This window comes from Diadema setosum, chromosome 11 (assembly GCF_964275005.1).
Source record: "Diadema setosum chromosome 11, eeDiaSeto1, whole genome shotgun sequence".
In the NCBI taxonomy this organism is placed as follows: Eukaryota; Metazoa; Echinodermata; class Echinoidea; order Diadematoida; family Diadematidae; genus Diadema; species Diadema setosum.
Window position 1 is genome coordinate 31,300,564 of NC_092695.1, and position 27,820 is coordinate 31,328,383.

General features: G+C 37.4%; 1 protein-coding gene across 2 annotated transcripts; it reads left to right on the forward strand.

Moving 5' to 3' along the window:
* The first annotated feature begins 1,971 nt into the window (after positions 1 to 1,971).
* LOC140234856 (alpha-N-acetylgalactosaminidase-like) lies at positions 1,972 to 16,079 on the forward strand. 2 transcript variants are annotated; one of them, XM_072314902.1, is made up of 8 exons: positions 1,972 to 2,179; positions 4,575 to 4,748; positions 5,544 to 5,718; positions 7,081 to 7,255; positions 8,093 to 8,187; positions 9,180 to 9,341; positions 10,055 to 10,252; positions 14,088 to 16,079. In XM_072314902.1, exons 2-8 carry the CDS (start codon positions 4,597 to 4,599, stop codon positions 14,355 to 14,357), a joined length of 1,227 nt encoding a protein of 408 aa, XP_072171003.1. In that variant the 5' UTR covers positions 1,972 to 2,179; positions 4,575 to 4,596; the 3' UTR covers positions 14,358 to 16,079. The 2 variants fall into 2 exon arrangements, with proteins under 2 accessions (XP_072171003.1, XP_072171002.1); XM_072314901.1 differs by having other exon boundaries at positions 4,586 to 4,748.
* Positions 16,080 to 27,820: the final 11,741 nt, after the last annotated feature.

Genomic DNA, 27,820 nt, shown 5'->3' on the forward strand with positions numbered 1-27,820 from the left:
TTGCATCAAACTAAACCTAAAGCTCTATCACAGCCCTAAACCCAAGTCCATGGAGAAAAAAAAAATGGAGCAGTAAATTGTCAGCATGAGCAAATGTGTGAAAGGCATAATTTACCATTTGCAGATGAAACAAAAACCCAGCTTTAGTGCTTCAAAATAGTTCTAAAATGTGAGTTAGGGATAGAAACAACCAATGTAAAAAAATTTAATCAGTATAATTAATTCAAAGTACTAGTATTGTTATACAAAATGTGAGCAATAGTTATAATAAAAATGTTTCTTGACTAAACCATCTACAGTTATGGTTTTGAGCAGAGCAGTGATACATATGTACCTCCTCATGTTTTATTAGACTTTATTGCAAAATTGTTACATGGTAGGATGTTTTGTGATACAACTGAACTACACATACATCAAATGTGATCATGATCATGTGATCTTGAACATTTTTGACATCACTGCTCCCAATGGTAATACAGGATGGTTGAGATGAGAATTTAGCTTTTAACTACTTATAAGCCACTGTATGAAATGTTAAAGATCATATGATTCTAAGAGGAATTCAAAGTTTCTTTGATGAATAACTTTATCAGTTTTGAAATGGGTGAGATACCCACACAAAAAAGTGAAACAAAGTGATCCTAATAAAAGGTGGGTCCCACAATTGTTAGGATAGTTGCTTTGTTTTAGGATATATATTTTTTACTTTGTTTTTATTAGAACAAATTAAAATCAATTATAACATTTACAACAATCATTAACTGATTACAAATCGCACAAAGACAAAATGGTTACATGGAGTAGAAAGGTATGTTAGCAAAAATATAATATCCTTCATTAACATCCCCCATCCCCACCCCCCACCCCCCAAAAAAGGCAAAGTGATGACTGATATAAGTTAAATCAAAACAAAATTAAGTGATTTAGTAAATATAAGAAAAATTGCAACAAAAAAAAAAAACATGATAAAAACAGCTGGAATTATGCAGTAGTTTTCTAGCAATTAAATGATAACATTGATAGACACCAGCTGGTCATAAAAAAAAACAATATACATGTACATGTATAAAAGTTTCAGTTACTACATCAAATAAACTGAATTACAATTACTAAACATGAGTTGCATGACAAAATATGAAATATGATGTCTACAATCAAGTACTGCTAAAATATATGTATACACATAAAGTGCAGTATCATAACAAAACAAAAGGGAACACTAAATCTTAACAAATTATTTTATTTGAAACATAAAATTAAAAAATTATATTTTAATGATCTTATGATATGTTGACTGTAAGGAAAAAACTATATATCGAATCGTCATTTTTTTCATGTGTGCATGTAACTTATTTCTTTTCTTGGCTCTCAAAATATTCTAGGTCCTGTTGGTTTTTTTTTTCACAAATTTGTTGTTAGGATATCTCTCGTTCAGAACCAATTTTCATCAAATAAACTTTGAATTCCTCTAAGAATTATCAATGTATGTTCTTTCATATTTCATAAGATGTTAATCATTATCTCACAAGAGAAGAAAAAAAAATCGGAAACTTAAAGCCCCATCTCAACCGGAACTATATCACCCCTTTAAAAACAGGTGTGAGCCCGGTAATCCCTGCGGCAGATAATCACATGACCTGCCATCTGATGGCTCATCATGTGACTTCAGTCTCGCAGTATGGAAAGCTGCAATACGAAAGGTATCACTGATAATTAAACATGCTAGAATGTATAAATCAGTATCCAAAGCGACGTTTCCGTCTAGAATTGAATCTGAATTATTATGTAATAATGAAATAGATCATATATTTAGAAAGTATGAACACATTTTGACAATTTACTCGACCTGATCTTTCCATTTCATTTAGCAATTTTGCTTTCCATGCATAAACAAAAGACCCCCCCCCCCCCCCCCCAAACACTCTACTGGCGCTCGCAGAGCGATAGGCACGAGTCGTACCATTTTTACATCCATCCACATTCGTTTTTTACTGGAGGTCAACAGCAACACGCACTTCCACCACCCCTTTCGTGGCATATTCGACTGTCGCGACAAACCCGGAGCCTGTTGTACGTATGACAGATCTTCTGCAGACCTGAGACTGGAGAGGATTTGGATTTTTGTTGTCTTCGTCTCGATCTGAGACCTCCTTTACTTTAGGCCATTTTGCCATTTTTGGTGAGTATTGAATCGGAGGATGCTGTTCTTAAAGTACACACTAAATCACTATTTAAGTATTAAAATTTAAGTGAACGCAGGCGCAGGCCTCCCCTGGCTGGGCCTGGACGATCCCGCGTCCTACCTTGTCCTTTTTATAACCTCCCTCCGTCCATCACCTGGACGATGGACATCCTGTGGTCACAGTGGTAGTCGCAGATCACATTCCATTAGGTCATAGACAGAAAGATCCGTCTGTCCGGAGGACTCTTTTATATTTTGCCATTGTCATTGACGCTGTCACGGAGGGGATCCGTGAAGCCAGACGTAGTCTCCGCGGAACATTCCCCGACGGACAGATACAGACCGATCTTTCGGTCAAATTAGGTCATAGACATATCTACTCCATGATAGTCGGCCCCTTCTGCCTTCAATATGCTTCATACCTGATTGGGTGATATGGTGCAGTGATGCTGATGGCTTAGCTGTTCAGCTATTCAGCAAGCAGCGGTTCCCAGCCCAGCTCACGCTTCATATTCATGTCATATTGGTGATGCTACTGTGCCTAGTAAAATAGTCTCCTTTTCACTTTAAGAAATCATGTTCCTCTGTTTTGCACAGCTTCCCCAGTCTTGTCTGTCAAAGTCTGAGTTTCGGAGTCCCAAACTGTTGAGCAGTAGGCCTAATCGAGTAATTTAATGGTCTTTCAATTCAAGAGTCTTGTAGTTTATGTCATATCTTTGATTCTCTTGTTAAAGTACCTTTGGAATGCTATGATTTTGTTGACTTTAACACACGTTCTGTCGATGTGCATATTCCAAGACAAATCTGATGATAAGGACTATGTTCACACACAAACATTTATGACACCTTGTCCCAGTGTGTCGTCATTTAATGAATACGAATACAGTGTACATGTATTTGCCTTTTAAATTTTTTTCGAATTTTCTCTCTTGGGTATTTGTACATAAATACGAATAAAATTTTTGTCAATTATTTCGCATCGGTAGTAGACCTATCCATCGCTGATTGACAAGGCAAGCCACAACAAGGTCTTTATCACTGCTTAAAAAATAGTTTTAGGCAAGTCATAAGTGCTCAACCTAAGTAATGCAAGCTGAGCATGATTTAACCACAACGCTGTCCAAAATTCGACTGCCTGCTACGTGTAGAAACCTTTACACTTTTGCGCAAGGTTGAACCTTCTGTCCATGGCACGGGAGGTCGAATCTTGGTGCAGGTGTGTTAATAATAAACTGCAACGCTTCAATAACTTGATGTGATTTTATTTTTATCTCAATCTATTCAATATGCTTTGTCTTCAGCAAGAAAAAGCAAATTTTGATGAAGACATGTACGTGTATATACTCTAGATACACAGACAAAGTACCAGTACTGCAGTAGTGTGAGACTTGTATGAGGGGATGACATCATTGGCAAATGATGTGAATTCCCCAAATAAATTTGTATAATTTTGAGTGGGTGCTTTTGTATCCATGTACATGTATATATAATGTCAATTCTACTGAACTGAATTGCACCAAAATCACAGGATATTCTTCATAGCTTACCAATCATTCACATAAATTTGAACCGAATCGATGATCAGAAAGCGTCAATGCAATATCTATGTTGACTTTTTGTGTTGACTTTATGTTGACTGTCATTCATGACTCGCTCGTCACAAGAGATTGCTACATATGCTGCCTGCACAATCTGAAACTAAAGTTAGCCATCTAATATCATTGATATTAGATGGCTACATGTAACTTTAGTTTATGCGATATATCTTTCAAGTAAAGTAATGCTGTAGCCAGGACTCAATGTGGGAGCTAAACATCTTGATGCACAATGATTGTGGCATTTTGAAAGAAGTCAGTTGAGAAGTGTGTGTGTTTGTTTGTCTATCTGTCTCTCTGTTTGTCTGTCTCTGTCTGTCGTTGTGTGTGTGTGTGTGTGTGGCTATGTACGCTTTGAGTAGGAAAGTTCTGCATTTCGTAACCTACTTCATTCAACTTGCTGTAAATCATTTGGACATTTTCTTGTCTGGATTTTCAGAGAGAGGTGATGTGGCAGGACCTTACTACCAGGTATTTGATATCTTGCTACATACACGTGCAAGTAGGACACTCATAAATGTCATACTATCATAGTATGAAAAGTGGTTTTTGCTCAAAACATAACAGCCTAATAGAACATGCCAACTCCAATAAAACAAAAGAATATAATATATATATGTATATGTATATGTATATATATATATATATATATATATATATATATATATTATTTTACTTTGTTTTGCAAAAGTAGGACAGAGCAGTGATGCAGTGATCTGTGCAGGAGTCTGTCTACATCAAAACTTTGTTTTTGTTTTTGTTTTTTATTCTTGTTTTATTGTTTCATTCACATTTAGTAAATCTCCAGTGATTGCAATCATGGTGAAGACATTCCTGTTGCTGATTGCTCTGTGTGGCGTTTCCATGGCCCTGGATAATGGCCTAGCGAGGACTCCCCCGATGGGGTGGCTTGCCTGGGAGAGGTTCAGGTGCAACATTGACTGCAAAAATGACCCCAAGAACTGCATCAGGTATGTCTTATAAAAAAAAAAAAAAAAAAGAAAAGAAATTCAGAAGACCACACTTGGTGAAGAGATATGGCACTGTACAGTATACATCCAATTTGTTGAAAGGACATCTTGTTCATATACAAAGCAAAAATTCCTTGTGATGTTCCTGTATTATGCAATACAAGATTAGGTCATCATGTGGCTGTCACACCATCTTGAATGTGAGAGGTTTGAATGTTGTCAAACCAGAAGAAAGATGCTTTCTTCAGTGGAAATGATTACTCCCTAAAGCAAGTAAAATGCTACATCTATATCAGGATTATTTATTACATACTTCATAAACAATATGTTTATCTCTGATAAAAAACGAAGATAAAATTTAGTTACGTTAATAGGAAGTAGTTCATCCTTGCTAAAAAAAAAAAAGAAGAAAATGCATCTGCTGATGAATGAATTGCTCATTTTGATTCATAGTTTTGAAAGAGAATTTCATTGAGACAGGATTCCAAACCCTGCAGACAAGTTCATGTGATACCCACTTAACCTGTTGAGGATTGTTTGATTTTGCTACAACATGCATTTCTCAAAGACACCTGCCCAAGTATACTCAGGACTCAGTCCTCAATGGGCTAAGACAGATATTAACACAAACATCCAAGAAGATATGGAGTGATGGATTCATTCCCTATTTATGTTATAGGATGGAAGTTTTAAGATACCAATCCTATCATTGAATTTTGTAATAAAAGAAAAATTGTAAAAATTATTTGAGGATGGAGTAAAGATGGTCAGACGTTCTGTGACAAATGTTTGCAGTGAAAACCTGTTCAAGGAAATGGCTGACCGTTTGGTGGAAGATGGGTACCTTGATGCGGGATATGAATACGTCAACATTGATGACTGCTGGTCAGCAAAACAGCGGGATTCTCAGGGACGTCTCCAGGCTGATCCAGACCGATTTCCCAGTGGCATTAAGGCTCTGGCTGATTATGTGAGTAATCATTAGCGCATCCCATTCTGGGTTTTATTCCTTTACCCTCACCCAAAAAAATAATATAAATAAAAATGAAAAGAAATCATAAAAAGAAAATTGTAAACAAAACAAAAAGAGTTGAAAAAAGAATGGGACCAAATTTTTCAACTACATGGTTAACAGTGTTGGTGTTTTGTCACAATACCCACAAGTTTACAAGAATATGTACCCATATACACCATGTATTGTGTATTTTTTCAGCTCCTATATTCTTATATTTTATAGGTGGACATTTTTTGTGCATTTTGTGCTCCATGAAGCAAGCATGAAAGTCAAAGCGCAACAATATTTTGCTTCTTTCATGTAATACATGGATTGTTCTTCGTCTTCGATCTCAAGGTAGATATTGTAGGGGTATAACTGGGTATATTTTCTTCCACAGCTCTCTTGAAGACTTCTTTCTTTTGTTTTGAATGATTCTTCCCTTAAGTCTTCTCAGCAGTCTACACTTTTGTTTGTACTTCTTGTACCACATAACTTTAATCTGATGTTGATTCTATGACCTCTTGGTAAATAAAATGACAAAGCCTTATTTGATTAATGGATTTTGAGAGACAACGCCCCCATGCCAACGTACTTTTCAAGCATTTATGTCCATTGTCTTTACACACTTTATTTTTCCCTGGAGGCTTGTTTTGCATCCTGTGTTATGGCCTTGTTGGAATTTGATCGGTCCATTAGACACATTTTATATCACATATTCCAATATCTTCAAACAACTACAATGTATTTCACTCTTCAGTCAACATTTGATTTGTCATGTGGACAGCATAAACAGCCAGACTTTGGCTTTGCACCACACTGCCTGCATGGTAAAAAGATGCTGCGATAATGTTATGAGCTTTCTGACAGTTCTCAGACCTGTAATCAGTTTCCAATGATATTACTTCATTTTTTGTTTTGTTTTCCAAGATACCCTTTCCTTGGTACTTTGGTGTTAGACAAGTACTGGAAAAAAAAAGGGGGAACACACTTCTCATAGGTCTTTTTGACCTAGTTGAGCACAAAAAACAATGTTCATCCTTCAAATCCAGAAAGGGGGGGGGGGACTCTTTAAGTGATCTTAGCAGATATTTCTGTAAAGTAGACCAACAAAAGGGGGGTCCCTGCAATTCAATTCCAAATTCTCCTCCCACCCTTACCCTAACAAGTCTACACAGCTATATTTTCTCACATTACTTGTATGATTCATTTTTTCTGTTGATAAAAGTTTGCCAATATTGAATATGCAGAGGCATGGAAAGATACTACCACCATGTTCCTTACATATGTACATTGTATATACAGTAACTTAGCCAATTATTTCTGTCCATTTTAAAGGTGCATAAAAAGGGCCTCAAACTGGGCATTTATGCTGACTATGGGAACTTCACCTGCGGAGGGTACCCTGGGAGCCTGGGTCATCTGGAAGTGGACGCACAGACCTTTGCTGAGTGGGGTGTGGACATGCTGAAGATGGACGGTTGCTATGCAGACCCCCACACGATGAAGAAAGGTGACACTCTGGTGGAAAAAAAAAACACCAAGAACAAAAACAAGAATGTGTAACCTTATGTTTATGTTTTTCGTCCAGTTTCTCAAGGACACACATGGGGGCTATGGTTAGACATTGCCATGTTATAGGCCCTGTATAGTGGTGTGACATTCTGTGAATTAGTCAACCTGAAGTTTAAATCCAAGACCTCTGTAGAAATGCAGCTGGCCCTAGTGGAAATGTGGCTGGCTGACCATTATGTTCTTTTTAAAGGTGTACAAAAAAGTCCACCCCTTTCCCCCCATCCATGCCCCTCATAAATATAGAGTATGAGAGCCATTTCATTTCATTTCATGATGGTTTAATTTTTGATGCATTTAATTTTTTCAGCCAACAAACTTTCTGTGGAATAGTTTTTTTGATATGTTGATATGAGAGCAACTCTCGCTGGAGTGGCAATTGTCAGGGCAATGATAAGAATCCAGCTTCCTGATTGGCTGGCTATGAGAAAATGCCATTCCAACAAAAGTTGCCATCCTAACATCTTTTATGAAATGGGGCCCAGGTTGTTGATCAAATCTGCAATTAGAATTGCCTGATCATGCAGTTGTCTTTGTTATTATCTTCATTTGTATCCCTTAATGATATCACAAGTAGAGACATATTTTATTAGAATCCACAGACTAACATTGTGCTAACATGTGGTGATTCCCCATACTAAGTGGACATTTATAAACTCTGAAGTGATGGAGTAAATTAATTGACACTTATAGCTATCTGTTACCATAGTTCTCAGCATGTCCCAATATATTGGAAAGATATAATTTAGCCCCCCTCTTTCTCCTTACATTCTTCCAGGTTACCCAGAGATGACAAAGTACCTGAATCAGACTGGTAGACCTATCCTTTTCTCGTGCAGCTGGCCAGACTATGAACGTGCATATGGCATTACGGTAAGAGAGCACAGTCTCATAGATTACTAGTACTTTTATTAGGCCACCTGCACCAAAGGCTCAAGTGAACTTTTTACAATCATTCATCATCTGGCATCTGCTGTGAGTTGTGCGTCATGTGTAGACTTTATACATTTTCAGCTTCTTCTTGAAAAACCTCTTGATGAATTTTCACCAAACTTGGCAGGTAGCATCCTTAGGGGTATAGGATCTCAATTTGTTCAAATGGGCACCATGCCCTCCCTGAGGCCCCAGGTTGGGGGAGGGGGGAGCCATAGTCTCCAAATTAATGAATCTTTTAGAAAAATCTTTTCTATAACCAGAAGTGACAGAGCTAAGCTAGTGGTATAAATAAGTACATTGGTGACTGTAGTTTCAAGTTTGATCAGGGTGGATCCAGTGGTGTCCCTCTTGGAGCCCTGTTGGGGGGGGGGGGGGGGGGGGGTGTCCAAATTGAGGCAAATTTTACATTTTCATCTTCTTCTTGAAAATGTACTATCTGGGGCACAATGCCTCAGAAAAGCAAGCAATTCAGATTTTTCTCGCATCCAGTTTCTCTATGGGTACTCTAGATACAGATGAGTCAAGTACAGCACAGGGCAGTATAAGGGATGAAGGGTCCATGAATTGCAACTTTGCACTAGTTTTCAAAAGGGCAAATATAATCACCTATGACTTTTCTAGATAATCATATGAGGGTCATCCAACCACGGATCTCAACTGAATATTGAATCAATGAAGCTTAGAAACCCACCTCGTTTTGTAAGTACATCAATGGACAGGAACAATAGCAAAGCTTCATTTTACCACCCAAATATTCTCACCTTCCATGCAGGACTGTATCTGATGCAGAAAAAAAAAAATATTTGTCATTTCTTAGTTCAAATAACAAGTAGTAAAGTTGCCTAAGAGTGAAGGTGAAAATGCACAGGTGTCTGCATGCTTTCAACCATTTGTATGATTCTGTAAACTGTTTTGCTCATTTCTCACAGGTTGACTATAAACTTGTTGCAGAGAACTGCAACATCTGGCGTAACTATGACGACATTCAAGACTCATGGGACAGTGTCCTGAGCATCATTGACTATTACACCAAGGAGCAGGACACTCTAGTCCCTGTGGCGGGACCAGGAAACTTCAATGATCCAGACATGGTCAGTGTTGTCACACGAAACCAGATGCAACTATGTAAGAAAAATTTGTGAGTTAGTCCCTGTGGCAGGACCAGGGAATTTCAACCATCCAGACACAATGTTGTCAGACGAAACTTGATGGACAATGTAAGAAAAGCTTTTTGAGTTAGTGATAGGCTAATCTTTTGGCTGTGCTACACAGAAGCAAAGAAGAGGGAAAGGGGAATGGTGTAGAGCCACATTGATGCTAAGTTCTTGACATCTATTTGATATCAATGGTTAGCATTGCATTTCTAAGGAGATTTCATGATCCAAGACATGGTTAATCAATGATTTTAGCCCTGTGCAGGACCTCTGCTGGTGTATGTACACTTCATTACCCTTATTACTCACAGACATAAAATCTGGCATAGCAAAAAAACAAACAAACAAACAAACAAAAAATACAAATAAACTAAACAAAAACAAAAACAAAAACAAACAACTGCTGAAAACTGCTTGACCAGTACTGACAAGCCAGTGGAGTAAAATGGAGTCAAAAGTTCAGGCCCTTTTCGACTCCAGACATAAAATCTGAGAAAATCTGAAAAATACAGTGTTTTGGCTCAAGTTAAGGAATTTTATGCGTATTTTATTTTCAGAGGAATGAAATATTGCTATCAATACAGCCATATGTCTAATTTGAAGGACTAAGAATGTTCTGAAGTCCGTTTTTGGTTAATATCCTTTTACAGCTCATTATCGGGGACTTTGGTCTGAGCTTTGAACAGTCCAGGGCCCAACTGGCCATGTGGACCATCTTTGCTGCCCCAATGTTCATGTCCAATGATCTCCGTACCATCCGACCAGAGTTCCGGGAGATGCTGCTCAACAAGGACGTCATCAATATTGTGAAAGATCCATCTGGTCACATGGGCAAACGTGTGCTACAGGTCAGTGAACTTTGCTCGATATAATTTGCTAGCTCTCCTGTCATTCCGCTGACACAGTCTTAGAACACAGACCCCTTTTCTGAAGCTATTTACAGCTTTTGTGTTACCACACATGATATTAGAAGAATGTAAGGTTGAGGGTGAAGAGGGTTAGGGTAGGTGTTACACACTGAATTTCTATTCACATCAAGCAAAACTCTCACCCAAATCACTAAATATGAGCTGTATCATAGGTCCACCTATCATGTTTGCGGACCAAGACTGCCTAGATTTTAGAATATCAAAATGAAGAAATACACAAATGTGCATGACACTGCAAAGCAAACAGAGAATTCAACTCTTTGGTTGAGAATTTGATTAAGAGATGATTTTGGTCAAGGTCTGTGATATTCCAGAAATTAGCTGATAAATACATTAATGCATTGAGGCATGATATTTCTCAGCTATTTTATTTCAGTGTCATTTCAAATTTCAAACATTACTTTAATATGGAGGGAGATGAGCAGGCAAAACGTGGCTACACTTAGTTCGATGCGTGGTAATGTAAACCCTGGGCATGAGGATACAGAAGAGAACCATGTGTTGTTAGACAGTGTCAAAGTATACAGCCAGAATTCTGTGCATATTTTCAACAAGAGGTGCTTGACTCACAGACTTCATATCAATCCCACTGATGGGAAAAATATCAATGAAGCATGCAGATTTAAAAAAAAGCAAAAACTATACAAGTAAAATATCTTCATAAGCTTCAGAGAGCAAAGCAAAACCACTGTGACATTGCCCAAATAATATCTCCGTAGTTTTAACATGCTACAAAACCAGCCAATGCTTCGCACTCATAGCTCGCATCATTTTGCCAACCCATGTTACTCAGGATTCATTGCTACCAAAATGAAAAAAGCTAACCCACAATCACTAAAGAGCAAAAAAACAGCAGTGTGGCTGTTTGTATATGGAGTGCTTAAACAAAACTAAATAAAGAGCGAAAAAGATGCCAAACCAAATGAGAAAGCATGTGTAGTTCATTTTCATCATCACCTACCACATTTCTTCAATTGCTTCGCTGCTTTGCATGCTTTAAGATGACCATTCAACATTGATAAACATGCACCATGCTGTTGACCGTGCAGAATCATCACATATCTTATTTTTCAACAAGCACACCCATAAATATTCCATCGGTGTTGGCTATCTTTTGTTTGGACACAATCATTTTATACTTCCTTTATACTTCATGTCAGAACAGACTCAAAATAATTCCTTCTTTCAACCTGTACCACTGCATTGCACAAATCTGCATCTACCTGTTTAAGCATTCACCAAAGTCATTCCAACCAATTTACCCCCCCCCCCCCTTGTCTGCCCAAGTAAGTTCCAGTTCTGTTGTTTTACCATTTTTGTCTAAAGCATGAGCCAAATTTTTGTCCCCGCCGAACGAGTTCGAGCAGGGGACTATGAAACAGGCTCCGTACGTGTGTGTGTCCGTGTGTCCGTCCGTCCGTCTGTCCGTCCGTGTGTCCGTCCGTGTGTGCGTCCGTGTGTGATCAAAATCTTCAATTTGCTACTTCTCTGTCATTTATGAGCCAATTTTGATTCTGTTTGCTTTATATGAGAGCACTACACGGGAGCTTTGAAACTTCTACACAAAATTTCAGTCGTGACCTTTGACCTTGACCTTTGACCTATATTGTACATTTTGCTACAAAATGCTACTCCTTCACCATTTCTAACCCGATTTCGATTCCGTTTGCTTTATGTGATGGCACTAGGTGAGGGCTTCAAAACTTCTACACAGAATTTTGACCTTTGACTTCTTTGACCTTTGACCTTGATTTTTGACCTGTATTGTACATTTTGCTACAAAATGCTACTCCTTCGCCATTTCTTACCCGATTTCGATTCCGTTTGCTTTATGTGATGGCACTAGGTGAGGGCTTCAAAACTTCTACACAGAATTTTGACCTTTGACTTCTTTGACCTTTGACCTTGATTTTTGACCTGTTTTGTACATTTTGCTACAAAATGCTACTCCTTCGCCATTTCTTACCCGATTTCGATTCTGTTTGCTTTATGTGATGGCACTAGGTGAGGGCTTCAAAACTTCTACACAGAATTTTGACCTTTGACTTCTTTGACCTTTGACCTTAATTTTTGACCTACATTTTTTGTACATTTTGCTACAAAATGCTACTCCTTCGCCATTTCTTACCCGATTTTGATTCCGTTTGCTTTATGTGATGGCACTAGGTGAGCGCTTCAAAACTTCTACACAGAATTTTGACCTTTGACTTCTTTGACCTTTGACCTTGATTTTTGACCTATATTGTACATTTTGCTACAAAATGCTACTTCCGGCGGGGACATATATTACGTACCGCGTAATTTCTACTTTTCCTTGTTATCTTTTCAGTATTACTGTAATCATGGACTAGCCATGCATGATGGATTTCTATTTTTCATGCATCATTTGTAATGTCAGTGGTTATCTCATGCATCTCGCAAGCTGTATGAATTGACATGTTTACATTAATAGATGTAATAGATAGTATGCATATCAAATGACATGAAATCAGCTCAAAATTATAAACATCTTGTCTATCACTTGTATGGTGTTGCAAGTATGATCAGCTTGAATCATTGAACTTGTGCATCATTTCTCTTAGGTTTGTAGTGTTAAAACATTTTAAATTCAGTTTTGATACCTTATATAATAAGTCATGAGATAATTAGATTTACATGTGTCACTTCTACATAAATAATGACAAATATAATTGTCCAACAGTTAACAGGACAGGAAAGTGTAAGTGAGCGTCAGGTGTGCTTTTTTTTTTGTAATGAATTATCTGCAAATCTCTCGATCTACATTTACAAATGATTTCTGTGTCAGGGACTTAACCCGTTCCATACGGGAACCTGGTGGCCTGTGTATTAGGTCTATGGGAATTTCAGAATTTAGTATGGAACGGGTAAAGACAGTGTTTACATTGCTATGGGGTTTTCTGTGCCAATCAGCAGTCAGAGCACAGAAAGGTTTAAGTAGTCAAAGCAGTGTATTATTCATCCCATCTATTTTATCTCATGCGATTTTGAGCATGGAAGTGGTAATGAGTATTACCTAAGTTCTGAAATCACCTTGCTTGTTCAGAATATTTTTAAAGTAAATAGATCATAGTAATAAAATCAAATTATGCAAGTTTTTGCATATTTTTGTTTGTTGTGTGAGTTGCCTTGTACCTAACCAGTTTTACTACCAGGGAAACATGCAGATTGGAAGTATAGTATATGTAGATTAGAAATTTATATAGATTTTATCCTTCAGCTAAAATACTCACTAGTCTGTCATGTCTTTATGCTGTGTAGGTAGTATTGGGCAAGCAGGAGAGTTAAGACTCAATATAAATCAAATTTAGGTGCTTAGAGAACCCATTCTATCAAATTCTCAGTAATCCATCATTAAAAAAGATCTACATAAAAGCTGCTATTTTTGCATACAGATAATTTTGCAAATGAGGAGGTCACAGACATTTTCATGAGATGTTGTTTTAAAGGTTTGACACTGGCATCATTGTTAGGCGAAATTAAGTGCACATTATGTCTGTCTGTTCACTCCACAAATTTAATGCTATCAAGATCAGGTGGCAATATTTTTGAGTGTTGTTCACATATTCACAGCCCAACAGTGATTCCTGAAATTCCCCAAAATGAAACTTGCAAAATTAAGAGCTTTTATAGTGTATGTGCACTTAAATTTTCCTGTTCACAATGTCTGATAAGGAAGGTGAGATTTGAGTGCACATGGTTACTTTGTGTGTATAACCTCCACCTCCTACTTTAGAACACAAAGTATAACATTGAGGCGTGGACAAGGCCGCTGCAGAAGTCGCGGTGGCTCATAGCCATCACGAGCCGGTACGTGAAGCTTCCGATCAATTTTAACACGACCCTAAGCCAGCTAGGGATCCCCGCGAGAGCGAATGGTTACATGGTGAGCGGCGTGCAGGGCATGGGTAGTGACATCATGCAGCATCTTGGTATGGAAGATACTTTGACACAGAAGGTCAACCCGAGTGGCGTAGCACTTATGACAGCATTACCAATGCAATGATACTTTGTTGACGAAGATTATTCTCTCTCTCTACAAGGAAAATAGACTTTGTAAAGAGTGAAAGTGAAATACATCATTTACTGGACTTATTTAATGCTTCTGCTGTTTCGTTTACAAGAAGAAAATATGTACAGCAAAGGGTTTGTTCAGTAAGAAGTATTTATAGATTTGTCATTTTATACATTTATTCAAAAAAAAAAAAAAAACATTGAAATGTTTGATGCCAAAGTGAGGTGTGTACTGTAAAATGAGGAATGTTTGCGTGCATTTTAACTTCGCAAATTTTGCAAGAGCCAAGATTCCCGGAATTCGGAATTAAAATGCACATGAAATTTTTTGTCTACACTATACGCATTGAATGTTAGAGGCAACTCGCGAAAATTTCATGCCGCAAAAAAGGCCGTCTCTCCAATTTGCGAAAATTTCATGCCACAAAAATATTGTTTTACTGTATGGTATTCATACACTATACTCATACTCTTTCAAAACAGTCACAAAGTTGAGTGTTTAATGGATGTAGGTACAGAAATGCAGTGATAAATTACATCGTGCCTTTGCCTACGGTAGAATTGCTGCCTACGTATTAATTTTATGTGTGCAATAGTCACATTGATTAGTGTGTATTGCCCTTTTCATACTCTTTTTGTTAGTAAATAATGAATTACGTGCTCCTTGGCGGTGATACTTACTAAAACACACAAGTAGAGTTTACAGTTCTCTTCTGTATCTTTTCTTTTCTAGGCCGCATTGTCCTACAGTTTTATCAGATGCGCTTTTTGTTTACAATGTAATGGAATACATATATCTTTTCATATCTCCATGTTTGTAAGTGCTATGCAGTCAATCCCACCTAAGTTAGCCTCACACACACAAAAAAAAAAAAAAAAAATGGCAAAGACAAAGAAAAATTTACCCCAGTTGGACATTAACAGGTGTTCATTTGTTTTATTTACAAAGTCAAAATCCACATAAGTGAAAGGGTTTTCTTCAGTCCCTGTTGTTGGATTTAACTTAGGGGAGGTTGACTGTACTTTAGAATAAGTTTCGCAAAGCAGCTCTCTCAAAGAAAGTATTACACTCCTTAATCTGAAGGTTTAATTAACATGTACAATTCAAGTTATCTCATGCATAAGCAGTAAGTGTGTAGAAACTGGTAATTCGTCAGGATACAAGTAGAGCAGAGGCTGCAGAATAAGAACAAAATTTGGTGGACTTTATTTTGGTAAGAATGCATATCATGTATCTATTGCTGTGTGTCAGCAGAAATGTAACACCTTGAGAACCTTGTAGATGAATGTTTTATGTGAATGTAGTTTTGACATTATCAGGGACTATCTCAGTTACTTTGCTGTATTAGATGTTTTCAAAGGCTTGACTGAAAAAAAAAAAACAAGAGTAATAATCAAGGTTGTGAAGAGAAAAATTTGGCTCTGTCTTTCATTCCACTGTACTGTATGCTATTAAAGTCATTCATTATTTTGTGACATTTTCATCAAGGTTCATGTCATTTTTTTGGAAGTTTTTGGCTATCACACCACACACAGCAGTGTTTTGAAAATCACCCTATCACTGTCAGCATAACTTGATGTAACCAGGAACTGGTTTAATGCTGCTAGATGGAAGGAAAAATTTGCTGATTATATTACAGTAGTAATGCATTTTTTCTTTGCCATTTTCTTTTGGGTTTATGTTCTTTTCCAATAAATATTATACTGAGAAGTGATTGCAATCAAAAAGTTGTTCCCATCTGTTTTGCTTTGTACATATCTTATCTGCAAATAGTACTGCTTTGGCTTCACACTAAGTGCTTTGTGCATAATTTGTAGACATTGGTGATGGGTTGCATATATAGTATAATCACAGTCGCAACTGCCATAAATGTTTTGAGTGAGTGTTTGATGTGTTGGTGTATTTGTACTTTCACAATAAACATGATTCATATTATTGATGTGTATAGAGAAATGTGTTTCACAAAGCTTAAGAGAAAAATATTCTCGATATATCTGAAATGCTAGAATGGAGTGGGATTGACCATTGTAGTCATCTTTATAAGTTCTGTGTATTCACAAATATACACTCATCAAAAAAGGAAGTGAACAATTTTCATGTCTATATTTCTCATAGAATGTTTAGCTAAATACCGTATGAAAGTTATTATACCCCCGCCAAACGAAGTTTGAAGGGGGTATATAGGAATCAGCGGACGGTCGGGCGGTCGGTCGGGCGGTCGGGCGGTCGGTCGGGCGGTCGGTCCATTGCAAATCTTGCGTCGCGAACTACTTCCTCAGTTTTCAACCGATTCCCATAAAACTTGGCACAGATGTGTGCCTTGGGTTGTAGATGTGCAAGACGTATTTTTTGACAGTACCCAAAAGTACGTTGCCATGGTAACGGCATATTATGGGCAAAAATGGGTACAAATCTTGCGTCGCGAACTCCTCCCACAGTTTTTGATCAATTTTTATGAAATTAGGTACAGATGTTCATCTGAATATGTTAATGTGCAAGACACATATTTCCGCAGTGGCAAAAAGTGCGTTGCCATGGTAACGGCATGTTATTGGTAAAATATAGGGCAAAATGCTTCATGGCAAAACTGCTTCATCAGTGTTCTTCCAATTCTCATGGAATTCATATTGAATGTTTGTCATAGGATATAGGTCAGCATGACACATTTCTTGACAGTGACAAAAAGTATGTTGCCATGGTAACAGCTCACATATTATGAGCCAAAATGATGGAAAATTTTGTGTTGCAAACTACTTCCTCAGTTTTTGCCCAATTTCCATGAAACTTGGTACAGATGTGTGCCTTTGGTTGTAGATGTGCAAGACGCATTTTTTGACAGTACCCGAAAGTACGTTGCCATGGTAACAGCATATTAATGGCAGAAGATCAAGGAAAGATCTTGCGGATTTAACTACTTCCTCAGTTTTTTGACCAAAGCTTATGAAATGTGGCACACACCTTGATCTTGGTGGGAAGATGTGGAAGACATATTTTTCGGATGTGTCGGAAGCTGCGTTGCCATGGTAACGGCATATAAATGGCAGAAGATCAAGGAAAGATCTTGCGGATTGAACTACTTCCTCTGTATTCGACTGAAGCTCATGAAATGTGGCACACACATTGGTCTTGGTGGGAAGATGTGCAAGACATATTTTTTGGACGTGTCGGAAGCTGCGTTGCCATGGTAATGGCATATTAATGGCGGAAGATCAAGGAAAGATCTTGTGGATTGAACTACTTCCTCAGTTTTTGACAAAAGCTTATGAAATGTGGCACACACAATAGTCTTGGTGGGAAGATGTGCAAGACATCTTTCGGACGTGTCGGAAGCTGCGTTGCGTTGCGTTGGTAACGGCATTTAAATGGCAGAAGATCAAGGAAGGATCATTCCTTGGGTAAAACTGTCGTCACGGGGCGGGGGTATTAATCACCTTCAGTGATATTTTTTCAATTGGCTATCAACTTGGTAAGTCAATAAATAGGGAAACTTTATGCATGAGTGAACACATTTGTTTTTCTCTTCCAAGGTATAGAAATAAAAATTGCAAAAATGAACAAGTTGGAATTCATGTGTACATGCTCTTCTATGCAACAATAAGAACAAACGACAAATTAAACAATAAAAAAACATAAAATCTGTTGCAAAAATAAACCTATGATCTCCATAATATCTTTAAAGCCCAAAAGATCAATAAAAACTAAAAATAATGGAGGAAAATGAAGAATCCTCTGTCAAGTCCAAATTCAAGTGAAATGAGAGAAGAAGCAATAATAACAAAAATGGTGCGAATTTGAATTGATTTTTCAAATTAGGACAATCGTAAATTATATTTGGTTCTTGAATTGGTCTCATGAATCAGAAATTACTAAACTGAATGAATGAAATAAAGATATTCTGTTCATTTAATCATCTTTGTGCCCTTACTTCCTATGTCATTTGAAGTTTGAGTTGACAGAAAATTCTTAGTCCCCCCCCCCTTTCGTTTCCCACTTTGAATTTGTTTGAGGTTGTAAAGAGATAATGAGAATGAAAACTTATTTTTGCTATTTCATTCATGCCTCTATTGTGTTAAACTGGTCTTTTGTTATTATTGTTATTTTAAAGGGCATTTGCAAATTGAAGACAACACATCAATATTTGCAATTTTAACTTTTGTGCCTTGGCGGACAAAGACAAATGTGTTCACTCATGCGTAAAGTTTCCCTTTTTATTGACCTACTAGGTTGATAACCAATTAAATTACTTTTAATATGGTATATAGTACATTGATTTTCATCAAAATCTTCTATGAAAAATATGAACTTTAAAAAGTGTTTACTTTCTGTTTTTGCTGAGTGTATATTACTGTATTACTGAGTGTATAGGATGTAGGACTGATAGTTTGATAGGTGGAGAAAACACTTGCTGTCCTGTGAGTATGAAGTTTGTGAAAGACTTTACATACAATACCTACTACTTCATCATGATATATTTAGAATTTTTACATGATAAAGTTTACATAAACACGAAACTGACACTGAAATCTACCTGATGTGTACATGATAAGGCTGGAACATAAACAGCATACCATTATTTCGTTTCCTCTGTGTAGTGATGTTTGACAATGTCCTCTCCACATATACCATACATACATATAACTAACTATTCAACTTTAAAGGAGTCTTTCTCTCCAGTAATGAGTTTATGTATGGTATAAAAATATATTGTATTGTATGGATAACAATAATTGTAGCAACAACAAAAAACAACCAATGATTATAACATTCAGACAAATACTAGCAGTTGATTAGCAAGGTTCGTGGATACTTTGTTGGTACTCTGGTTTTTATAAAACCTATACAGGTAAATTAAGGTAAAGGTAAATTAAATTTGTATATATTCAGATATATTCAATTTCTGAATGCATGTAATTGTTATTTTACTGCTGCAAATGCTATGGGGAAAAGCATTCTTGACCAGTGGCGTATCTAGGGGGGGGGGGGGGGGGGCAAGGGGGGCACGTGCCCCGGGCGCCACTCCTTGGGGGCGCAAAAAACGAAGAAGAAGAAGAAAAAAAAGGGAAAAAAAACGAAGAAGAAGAAGAAAAAAAAAAGAAAGAAAAGGAGAAGAAGAAGAAGAAGAAAAAAAAAAAAAAAAAAACTCGCCCGGAAGGGGGGAGGGAGAAAGTTTGGGGGGGGGGAGAAAACTAAATCAAACAAGATAAAAACAAAATATGATGATGACGCGGACAAAGTGACAATGTTTATTGTGTTCACACAAAAATTCCATGTTCTGTGAGCTGAAATACAAAAATTTTCTGCGCGCTCGCTGCGCTCGCTCGCCAAAATTTATATAAAAAGGAAGGTAAGAACAAAACGTGATGATGACAAAATGACAGTGTCTATTGTGTTCACACATGTCATTTTATATTTAGCAGGCAAAATGTTTCACGGAGCAGCGGCTGCAATTTCGTTCGCCAAAATTTATATAAAAAGGAAGGTAAGAACAAAACGTGATGATGACAAAATGACAGTGTCTATTGTGTTCACACATGTCATTTTATATTTAGCAGGCAAAATGTTTCACGGAGCAGCGGCTGCAATTTCGTTCTGAAGCGATCGCCAATTGGATCAAAAGAAGGCGCCAACGGTTTGGAACATAGGAGGGGGGGGGGCGCAAAAAACCCCCGAATCAAACAAGATAACAACAAAACGTAATGATGACGCGGAAATATACAAATTCTGCTCACTCGCTCGTACTAATTTAGAGTATTTTTTTCAAGTCCTCATTTTGTTGGTATAAATCGTTATCTATAAGGCCGTCACTCCTTATATCTTGATTAGAATTGTAAGATTTAATAAGCAAAAAATGACAAGAGTTTCATGATTTGTAAACTGAAATACAAAAATTTTCGGCTCGCTCGCTGCGCTCGCTCGCCAAAATTTGTATAAAAAAAGAGAAGAAGGTAAGAACAAAACGTGACGATGACGCGGACAAAATGATAATGTCTATTGTGTTCACTCATGTCATTTTATATTTAGCAGGAAAAATGTTACACGGAGCAGCGACTGCAATTTCATTCGTTCTGAAGCGATCGCCGATTGGATCAAAAGAGGACGCCAACGGTTTCGAACATACGGGGGAGGGGGGCGCAAAAAAATCAAAAAAGATAAGAAAAAAAACGTAATGATGACGCAGAAATATACAAATATCGGCTCACTCGCTCGTACTAATTTAGAGTATTTTTTCAAGTCCTCAGTTTGTTGGTATAAATCGTTATCTATAAGGTCGTCACTACAATTGTGAGATTTAATAAGCAAAAAATTACAAGAATTCCATGTTTTGTAAGCTGAAATACAAAATTTTTCGGCTCGCTCGCTGCGCTCGCTCGCCAGAATTTATATAAAAAAGATAACAATACGTGATGATGACGAGGACATATACAAATTTCAGCTCACTCGTGCGCACTAATTTAGAGTATTTTTTAAAGTCCTCAGTTTTTTTGGTATAAATCGTTATCTATAAGGCCGTCACTATATGTTGATTAGAATTGTAAGATTTGGTAAGCAAAAAATGACAAGAATTCCATGTTTTGTACGCTGAAATACAAAATTTTTCGGCTCGCTCGCTGCGCTCGCTCGCCAGAATTTATACAAAAAAAGTGAAGAACAATACGTGATGATGACGAGGACATATACCAATTTCAGCTCACTCGCGCGCACTAATTTAGAGTATTTTTCAAAGTCCTCAGTTTTTTTGTATAAATCGTTATCTATAAGGCCGTCACTTTATGTTGATTAGAATTGTAAGATTTGGTAAGCAAAAAATGACAAGAATTCCATGTTTTGTAAGCTGAAATACACAAGTTTTCGGCTCGCTCGCTGCGCTCGCTCGCCAAAATCTATCAAAATTCATTACATTTAAATCACCCTCAAAGATCCCTTTTAAGTGCTTGAAAAAGCATCATGTGGACTTTGTTTAAGTCCCTACCGGGATGGTGGTGGGGTTGAACACTTTTTCAGAAATTAGGGGCGCAATTTTCGTGCTTGCCCCGGGCGCCGTTTTCCCTAGATACGCCACTGTTCTTGACTACATGTGTACTTGGTAAAGCTGTGTATGTGTTATTGGACACTTACAGTGTTTGAATATAGGTGTGGTTATGAAAATTCCTTTTGGAAATGGCACTAGTATAGAACTTACTTTATGGGACATATTTATGTATATATATATTTGTGTGTGTGTGAGAGTGTGTGTGTGTGTGTGTGTGTGTGTGTGTGTGTGTGTGTGTGTGTGTGTGTGTGTGTGTGTGTGTGTGTGTGTGTGTGTGTTATACTGATGTTACCTAATTGCATATAGCAGATGCCATGGCAAATGACAATACTAGTTATTACAACTACGGTATGTTGGAGCAACAAGTGCAATATTCACATCTGCTTGGCTACAGCTCTTGGTTGCTAATTCCCTAACATCTCTCACTGTGTCATTTTGAGTGGTTTTCATTTTGTTTTCACATTGGTTTTAAGCATGTTGCATGAGATCATTTGTAATTATTTTGCTGTGGATAGAATGCTTAACCTGATTATTGTTTTACTTTTAATGAATGAATTATAATCTGTGTCACCACCCTACATGTTCTCATAATCACCACCACCAGCGCCTTTCATCTCTTTCTCATTTTCATTATTTTTACTCAATTGTCATCAGCTCTTTCATACATGGACTTTCGAGATGGCTTTGTTGAACCAGTTGAACATACTTTTCGTTTTCATTCATCAACCACATGGTGGCGTCGGAGCTCTTGTGTTATCAGAGGTCACAAGGTCAAATTCAGAGGGCCAAATTTGACATCTTTTGCATACCACAGTAATTATCAGAATGTAGAATTCAGTAATGCATAGTAGCACACGGCAAGCCACTGATTTTGGGTGAAACTAATGTGTATGATTCTAAAATGCATTTCTTTGTTCTTATTATAGTAAGGATAATCCCCCTCATACAGTATAAGAGGGCCCTCGCATGGTGAAGAGCTTCAGATCAGAATTTTTTAAGCTGTAAATATCATGCAACCTGGTGCATACTAAATGTAATATTTTGGCGTATTTTGATGAAAAGGATTGTCTCAAAACGTGACCTTCTTTGCGAATGGAAATCCACGTGTTCTTCTTCTTCTTGTTGTCGTCGTCGTCTGACAGGTCTGACATGACTGTTGTTCATTGATCATTGGTGTAAAGGATATAAGAAAACACTTCGCCAGCAAGCCATTCTATTTGTAAAGTAAAAGTAAAAAAATGTCGAAAACAAATAGAAAGACGTGAAGACCATCACGAGGAAAGAGAGAAATTTCAAAAGGATGAACAAAAAATAACAAAGAAATGCAAAAAAAAAAAAAAAAAAAAAAGGTAACATGCAAGGAAAGCTCCCGGGAAGAGCTAGACGGGTAACAAAGAATAAATATGAGGGTATTTGCACTTGTACCGTTTTTAGGCCTTCTGGTTACCGTTACGAGGCCACGCCCTTTTTATAACTGCATGTCACGCCAAAAAAAAAAATAAAATAAAAAAAATAAAATAAAATAATAAAAAAAAATTTACAATGAAGAAACGAAGAAAAAACATGTATAGAAATACATGACAAATCAAAAAACTAAAATACGTAAGAATCGCATGACTTTCTGAGGTTTTTAAGAGGTACACAATAATAGTTGAATACGTTAAAACGCAAACAAACTGAAAAGCAGACTCTCAGTGCGTTTAATTAGGCTAAAATAAGATCTTAGGCCTAATTTGCATATCTAATCAATTAAAATGAGATATTGATAATTCCAAAATATTTGAAGACACAGTAACCCTTGTAGATTACAACATGGGTGTCGGGCGTGCCAAATTTCGTCATGATCGCTCCATTGATGGCCGACGCGCAAGTATTGCCCTTCAGTCATTCCATCATAAAAGAACAACAACCCAACGTCTTTATTTCACTGCATGACCATGTCTGATGATCATTAACCTCATCTCATATCACATCATCCCACTCATCATATCCTTTTTGTGCTCCCATTCTTTTCGTTCTGACACCTATCGGTACCTTCGTGGATCCAGGACCACCATATTGAGATCTGGACCCGTAACTTGACGCTCGGAGAGTACGCCACGGTCATTTTGTACCGTGGAACGGATGCGCCGCTGAACTACACGACCAGCGTGAAGAACTTTGGCTACGCCGCGGGCATTTACGATATCGAGGACATGTTTACTGGACGCGACTATAATGATTTCAGCACCGACGATACTTTTTCTATAGTTGTCAACCCGAGTGGGGCAGTGATGTTGAACGCCATCACAAGTAACCGGAAAAGGGCGCGTGACAGAGGTTTTGTGGATATCCGAAAATACAGACCTGGACAATAATGGATTAGATTAATCTATAGTTTACAGCGTGGTTTTCTGGCTGTGGTGAACAACACTGAAGCGTCCCGTGGAAACTCATTTGTTTACATGTTGATAATGTATAGTGCAGTCATTCGTTTGCATTTCCGTTCTTTCTTGTCTTTTGTTCTGTCTTTTTATGCCTCCGCCACGAAGTGGTGCCGGAGGCATTATTCTGTTAGCGATTTCTGAGATTTCCAAGCGATTGCGCTGCATAAGAAAATGTGAATTATTCTCAACTGTTACACTGATAGCTAATGGGACTGGATGTGACCGAGCTGTTCTCGCCTGTTTATTCTTTGCTATGAGGAATGGATGGATAATCTGATATTGCAATAAAGTATACCCGAGGAGTTTGTATCATATAGGGCTTAAATTGTGGGATTCGTGGTGCCGAAAGCGATTTATTTTCAGTCGTCTAAAAGAATTTCACTTCTATAAACAGTAAATCGTATGTCCTCATATAATGTTAACCAGCATATATTGTACATCTCAGTTCTCATTTTTTCACTCTGCACACACTATACATAAGACGCAGCGCATTCTTTGCGAACATATCTTTTTGTCGGACGAATCATGTTCATTTCATTGTGTGACTCATGTTCATGCATCTTGTAAACCTTCGTTTCTTATACGCTGTTCTCTGCTTACTGGATGGCGTCATGTTTTTTAGAAATCTGGGCAGCATAAAGATAACTAGAAGAGGGAATTTTCATTTAAAGATGTCTGCATTCATAATCATATAAATGACACTTTTCTGTTACAGGGTACTGGAGGGAGGAATGAAAAGAATGAATAAATTCTCGTTATGTCATTATCATGTGATTTCACTTTGATTTAAATACTCCAGTTTATTAGTTACTAAATCATGAGGCAAAGTTTTTGTACCCCTCCAAACAAAAACACAAACAAACGAAACGAAACGAAAAGTATAGAGAAAGTGGAAAGAAAATTATAGTTTGAAGATCTGCGTGAACATTCGTAGGAATTGCAGATAAACTTTCTGTTGAATATTTCAAAATCTGCATCGACCTGAAAACTAAGCAGAAATTAAAGTGCCTTCAATCCGTACGCTTCAAACACAGACAGACAGACAGACAGACAGACACATACTCACACGAACGTAAACACAAACAAGCAAAGTGTACATACTCCTAGGAAATAGGAAGCAAATTTTTCGAGCAGCGAATGTAATGACAAACATATTGCTATGTTTGATCGGCGCTGAACTGCCACAAGTCTACTAATTCTGACAGGTAACAAAATAGACCCTAGCAGGTGTGAAGACGTCATCGACAAAATAATTGTAGTTCTAGTAATTTTGATGTGATGATAACTATGTGCGATGTAAGTCCTGCAATAATGTTTTTGTCAGGACTTATCAGACGAAAAAAAAAAAATCAAGAAAAACAAAGAGAAAAGTTGATAGGAGTTTCAAAGGCCTGCATGCATCGCTCTAACTACAGGATGGAGCTATCGAAATCTGGACGAGAAACATGAGTCTGGACTCGTACTCCACGGTTATCTTGAACCGAGACACCAGCGTACCGACAAATTATACGACCTCCGTGAAAAACTTCGGATACCATCAGTGGATCTATATGATAACCGATCCGTTTGCCGGACGGAATATTGGCCAGTACAGCACAGACATGAACATTTCGCTTGTAATCAACCCGTCGGGTGTGGTGCTGCTATATTCGTATCCCTTCTCGGATCTTTCGCCTCCGTGACGCAAAATGAAGAGCAATTTCAACCCATTTCCATCTGAATATTATACCTCCTGTTCCTTAAGGCATCTTCTAGCTCTAGTAGTTTGGTGTTAATGACAACAAATGGTACGATTCATGAAGCGACAGAATTTTACATTGTAAACGTGAATTCAGTGTGATGATGATGGTGATGATGATGATGATGATGATGATGATGATGATGATGATGATGGGACTTTTGACCTCGTGAGTTGTTATCATATGAAATTTCTATCATACATTATACTTCGATTTATACGTTCTGCAATGATTCACCTATAGAGTGCCATATACTAATGTCTTTCAGAAGTGCCATCTTGCACTTAATGACACAATCTCGTTGGTATATCATAGTTTCCTATTTACATTTATCTGCTTATACCGTTGGAGAAGTAGTTTTCCGGAAATTGAACAAGAACATACAATAAGTAGGGGAAAAATCAAATTACTAACGACAAACGCATGGCAATCAAGCATCTTGGTGCAGGTAATATGTACATAACAGGACGTGCATGAGAATTGCACCTTATCTAACGTTGGCTCAAAAATCATTTCCTGATGCCATGTTATTTATTGCTTGGATAATTAAAGCTAGGGTTTCCTACATTCGAAAGAACTCACAATGTAATCACAGTGATAACTATGTATTACTGTATAAGTTCTGTATCTTCTGTGCAAGTACAACTGACATGCGAATGTTTGTACAAGATCTTGCTCTTCTCCAACTGTGATGTAACCATAGTGGCAGTTGGCTTTGTGCAGTGGTACGTAGCAACGCTTCTCCAGCATGAAAAATGACCCAGTAGTACATGTATTATTAAAAGAAGTATGATGACGTTGGCTTTCTTTTATACCGTGAACAAAGTATACATAGATTATAATACAATACTATACAAATACATTGTATTCTTGTTGATCCCTAATTCTGTTCAGCGGTGTTAAAATAAAAATTGCAGATGATTTGCACTGGTATCGCTGTCTCTGACATAAAAATGAATCATCAATATCGTAATTTGAAAATTATTCGACAATCAATGATGATGATCTCTTTCGTCTCTATCAAACTTGTAAATGGAATGATTGTCTTCGGAGTAACAATCAAATAAAATCGTAAATGTATCACGAGACGTTGTCCTGTTTTGTTCTTTTGTTTTTTTCTGTTACTGACAATTTAGTTAAAACCCGTCAAATTACCGGTCAAACCATTAATGTCATGGCATTCTCAAAGCTCACTGAAATCGGCTTTCAAGTTTCTTTGCCCATGTTGTCATCACGATTTAAGTATACGTACATCAATTCCATAATCACAATTCAATGCTTAGTAATGCCATTTTTGCCTCAGGTAGCCTTAACCATACACGGAATCGAAATGCAACTATTTTCGTGTTAATATCATAGTTTCAAACTTTGCACTAATCACAAACGCGGCAACGCCGTCATGTTGACGCTGTGTGGTGAATCAGTTAAACATATACCTAACACTTCGCATTTGTATTAGAGTATATAATACCATGGAGATCCGTGGTAATACATTCTGGTGTGTGATGCAAATACAGTACACAATTTTCTCTCCATGAAATAAGTTCATGCTTTCGCTGCCAGAGGAAAAAAAAATCACCTCACGAAAATTCAATAATCTGCACGCATACTGCAGTTGTTAGAATACACTGTACATGCAAATGTATCTCAAGTTTTGTTTTGTGTGTTGTTGGTTTTTTTTTTTTTGTTTTTTTTTTTTCGTTGACCATATCAGTGGGGTTTCGTTGCATTGAAAGAAAGAAAAAGAAAAAAAAAATCAGAAAGAAAAAGAAAAAAAATCAGTTTAACACCCCCACACAGTTATCGAACAGAAGCTTTGATTGTTTGAGTCGCTTAGTTCATTTTTGGAGTAACGAACCTTATCTTATATTCTAGAAATGAACCTTAGTCGAGATTATGTTGAACCTTTTTTCTCTTTCTTTTTATGCCTCCGCCACGAAGTGGTGCCGGAGGCATTATGTTTTCGGGTTGTCCGTCCGTCCGTCCGTCCGTACGTCCGTATGAAATACGTACGTCCGTCCGCTTTCGTTTACGCGATAACTCGAGTAATATTGACTGGAATTTTACCAAACTTGGTCCAAGTATAAAGTGTGATGTGGCAATTATTTCATTAGATTTTGGTGAAATCGGCCAAAGGCCAAAGGTCAAAGGTCAAGGTCAAATCATGAAATTGTATCTGTTTACGCGATAACTCAAGACTGGATCAAGCAAATTTCACCAAACTTTGTCCGAGGATGATGTATGGTGGGACAATTACTT

Excerpts from the sequence above, each read along its gene's own strand:
- LOC140234856 (XM_072314902.1), top strand. The coding sequence starts at position 4,597 with ATGGTGAAGACATTCCTGTTGCTGATTGCTCTGTGTGGCGTTTCCATG. Across the intron at positions 7,256-8,092 it reads CCCCCACACGATGAAGAAAG|GTTACCCAGAGATGACAAAG; the intron begins GTGACACTCTGG and ends ACATTCTTCCAG. Across the intron at positions 9,342-10,054 it reads ACTTCAATGATCCAGACATG|CTCATTATCGGGGACTTTGG; the intron begins GTCAGTGTTGTC and ends ATCCTTTTACAG.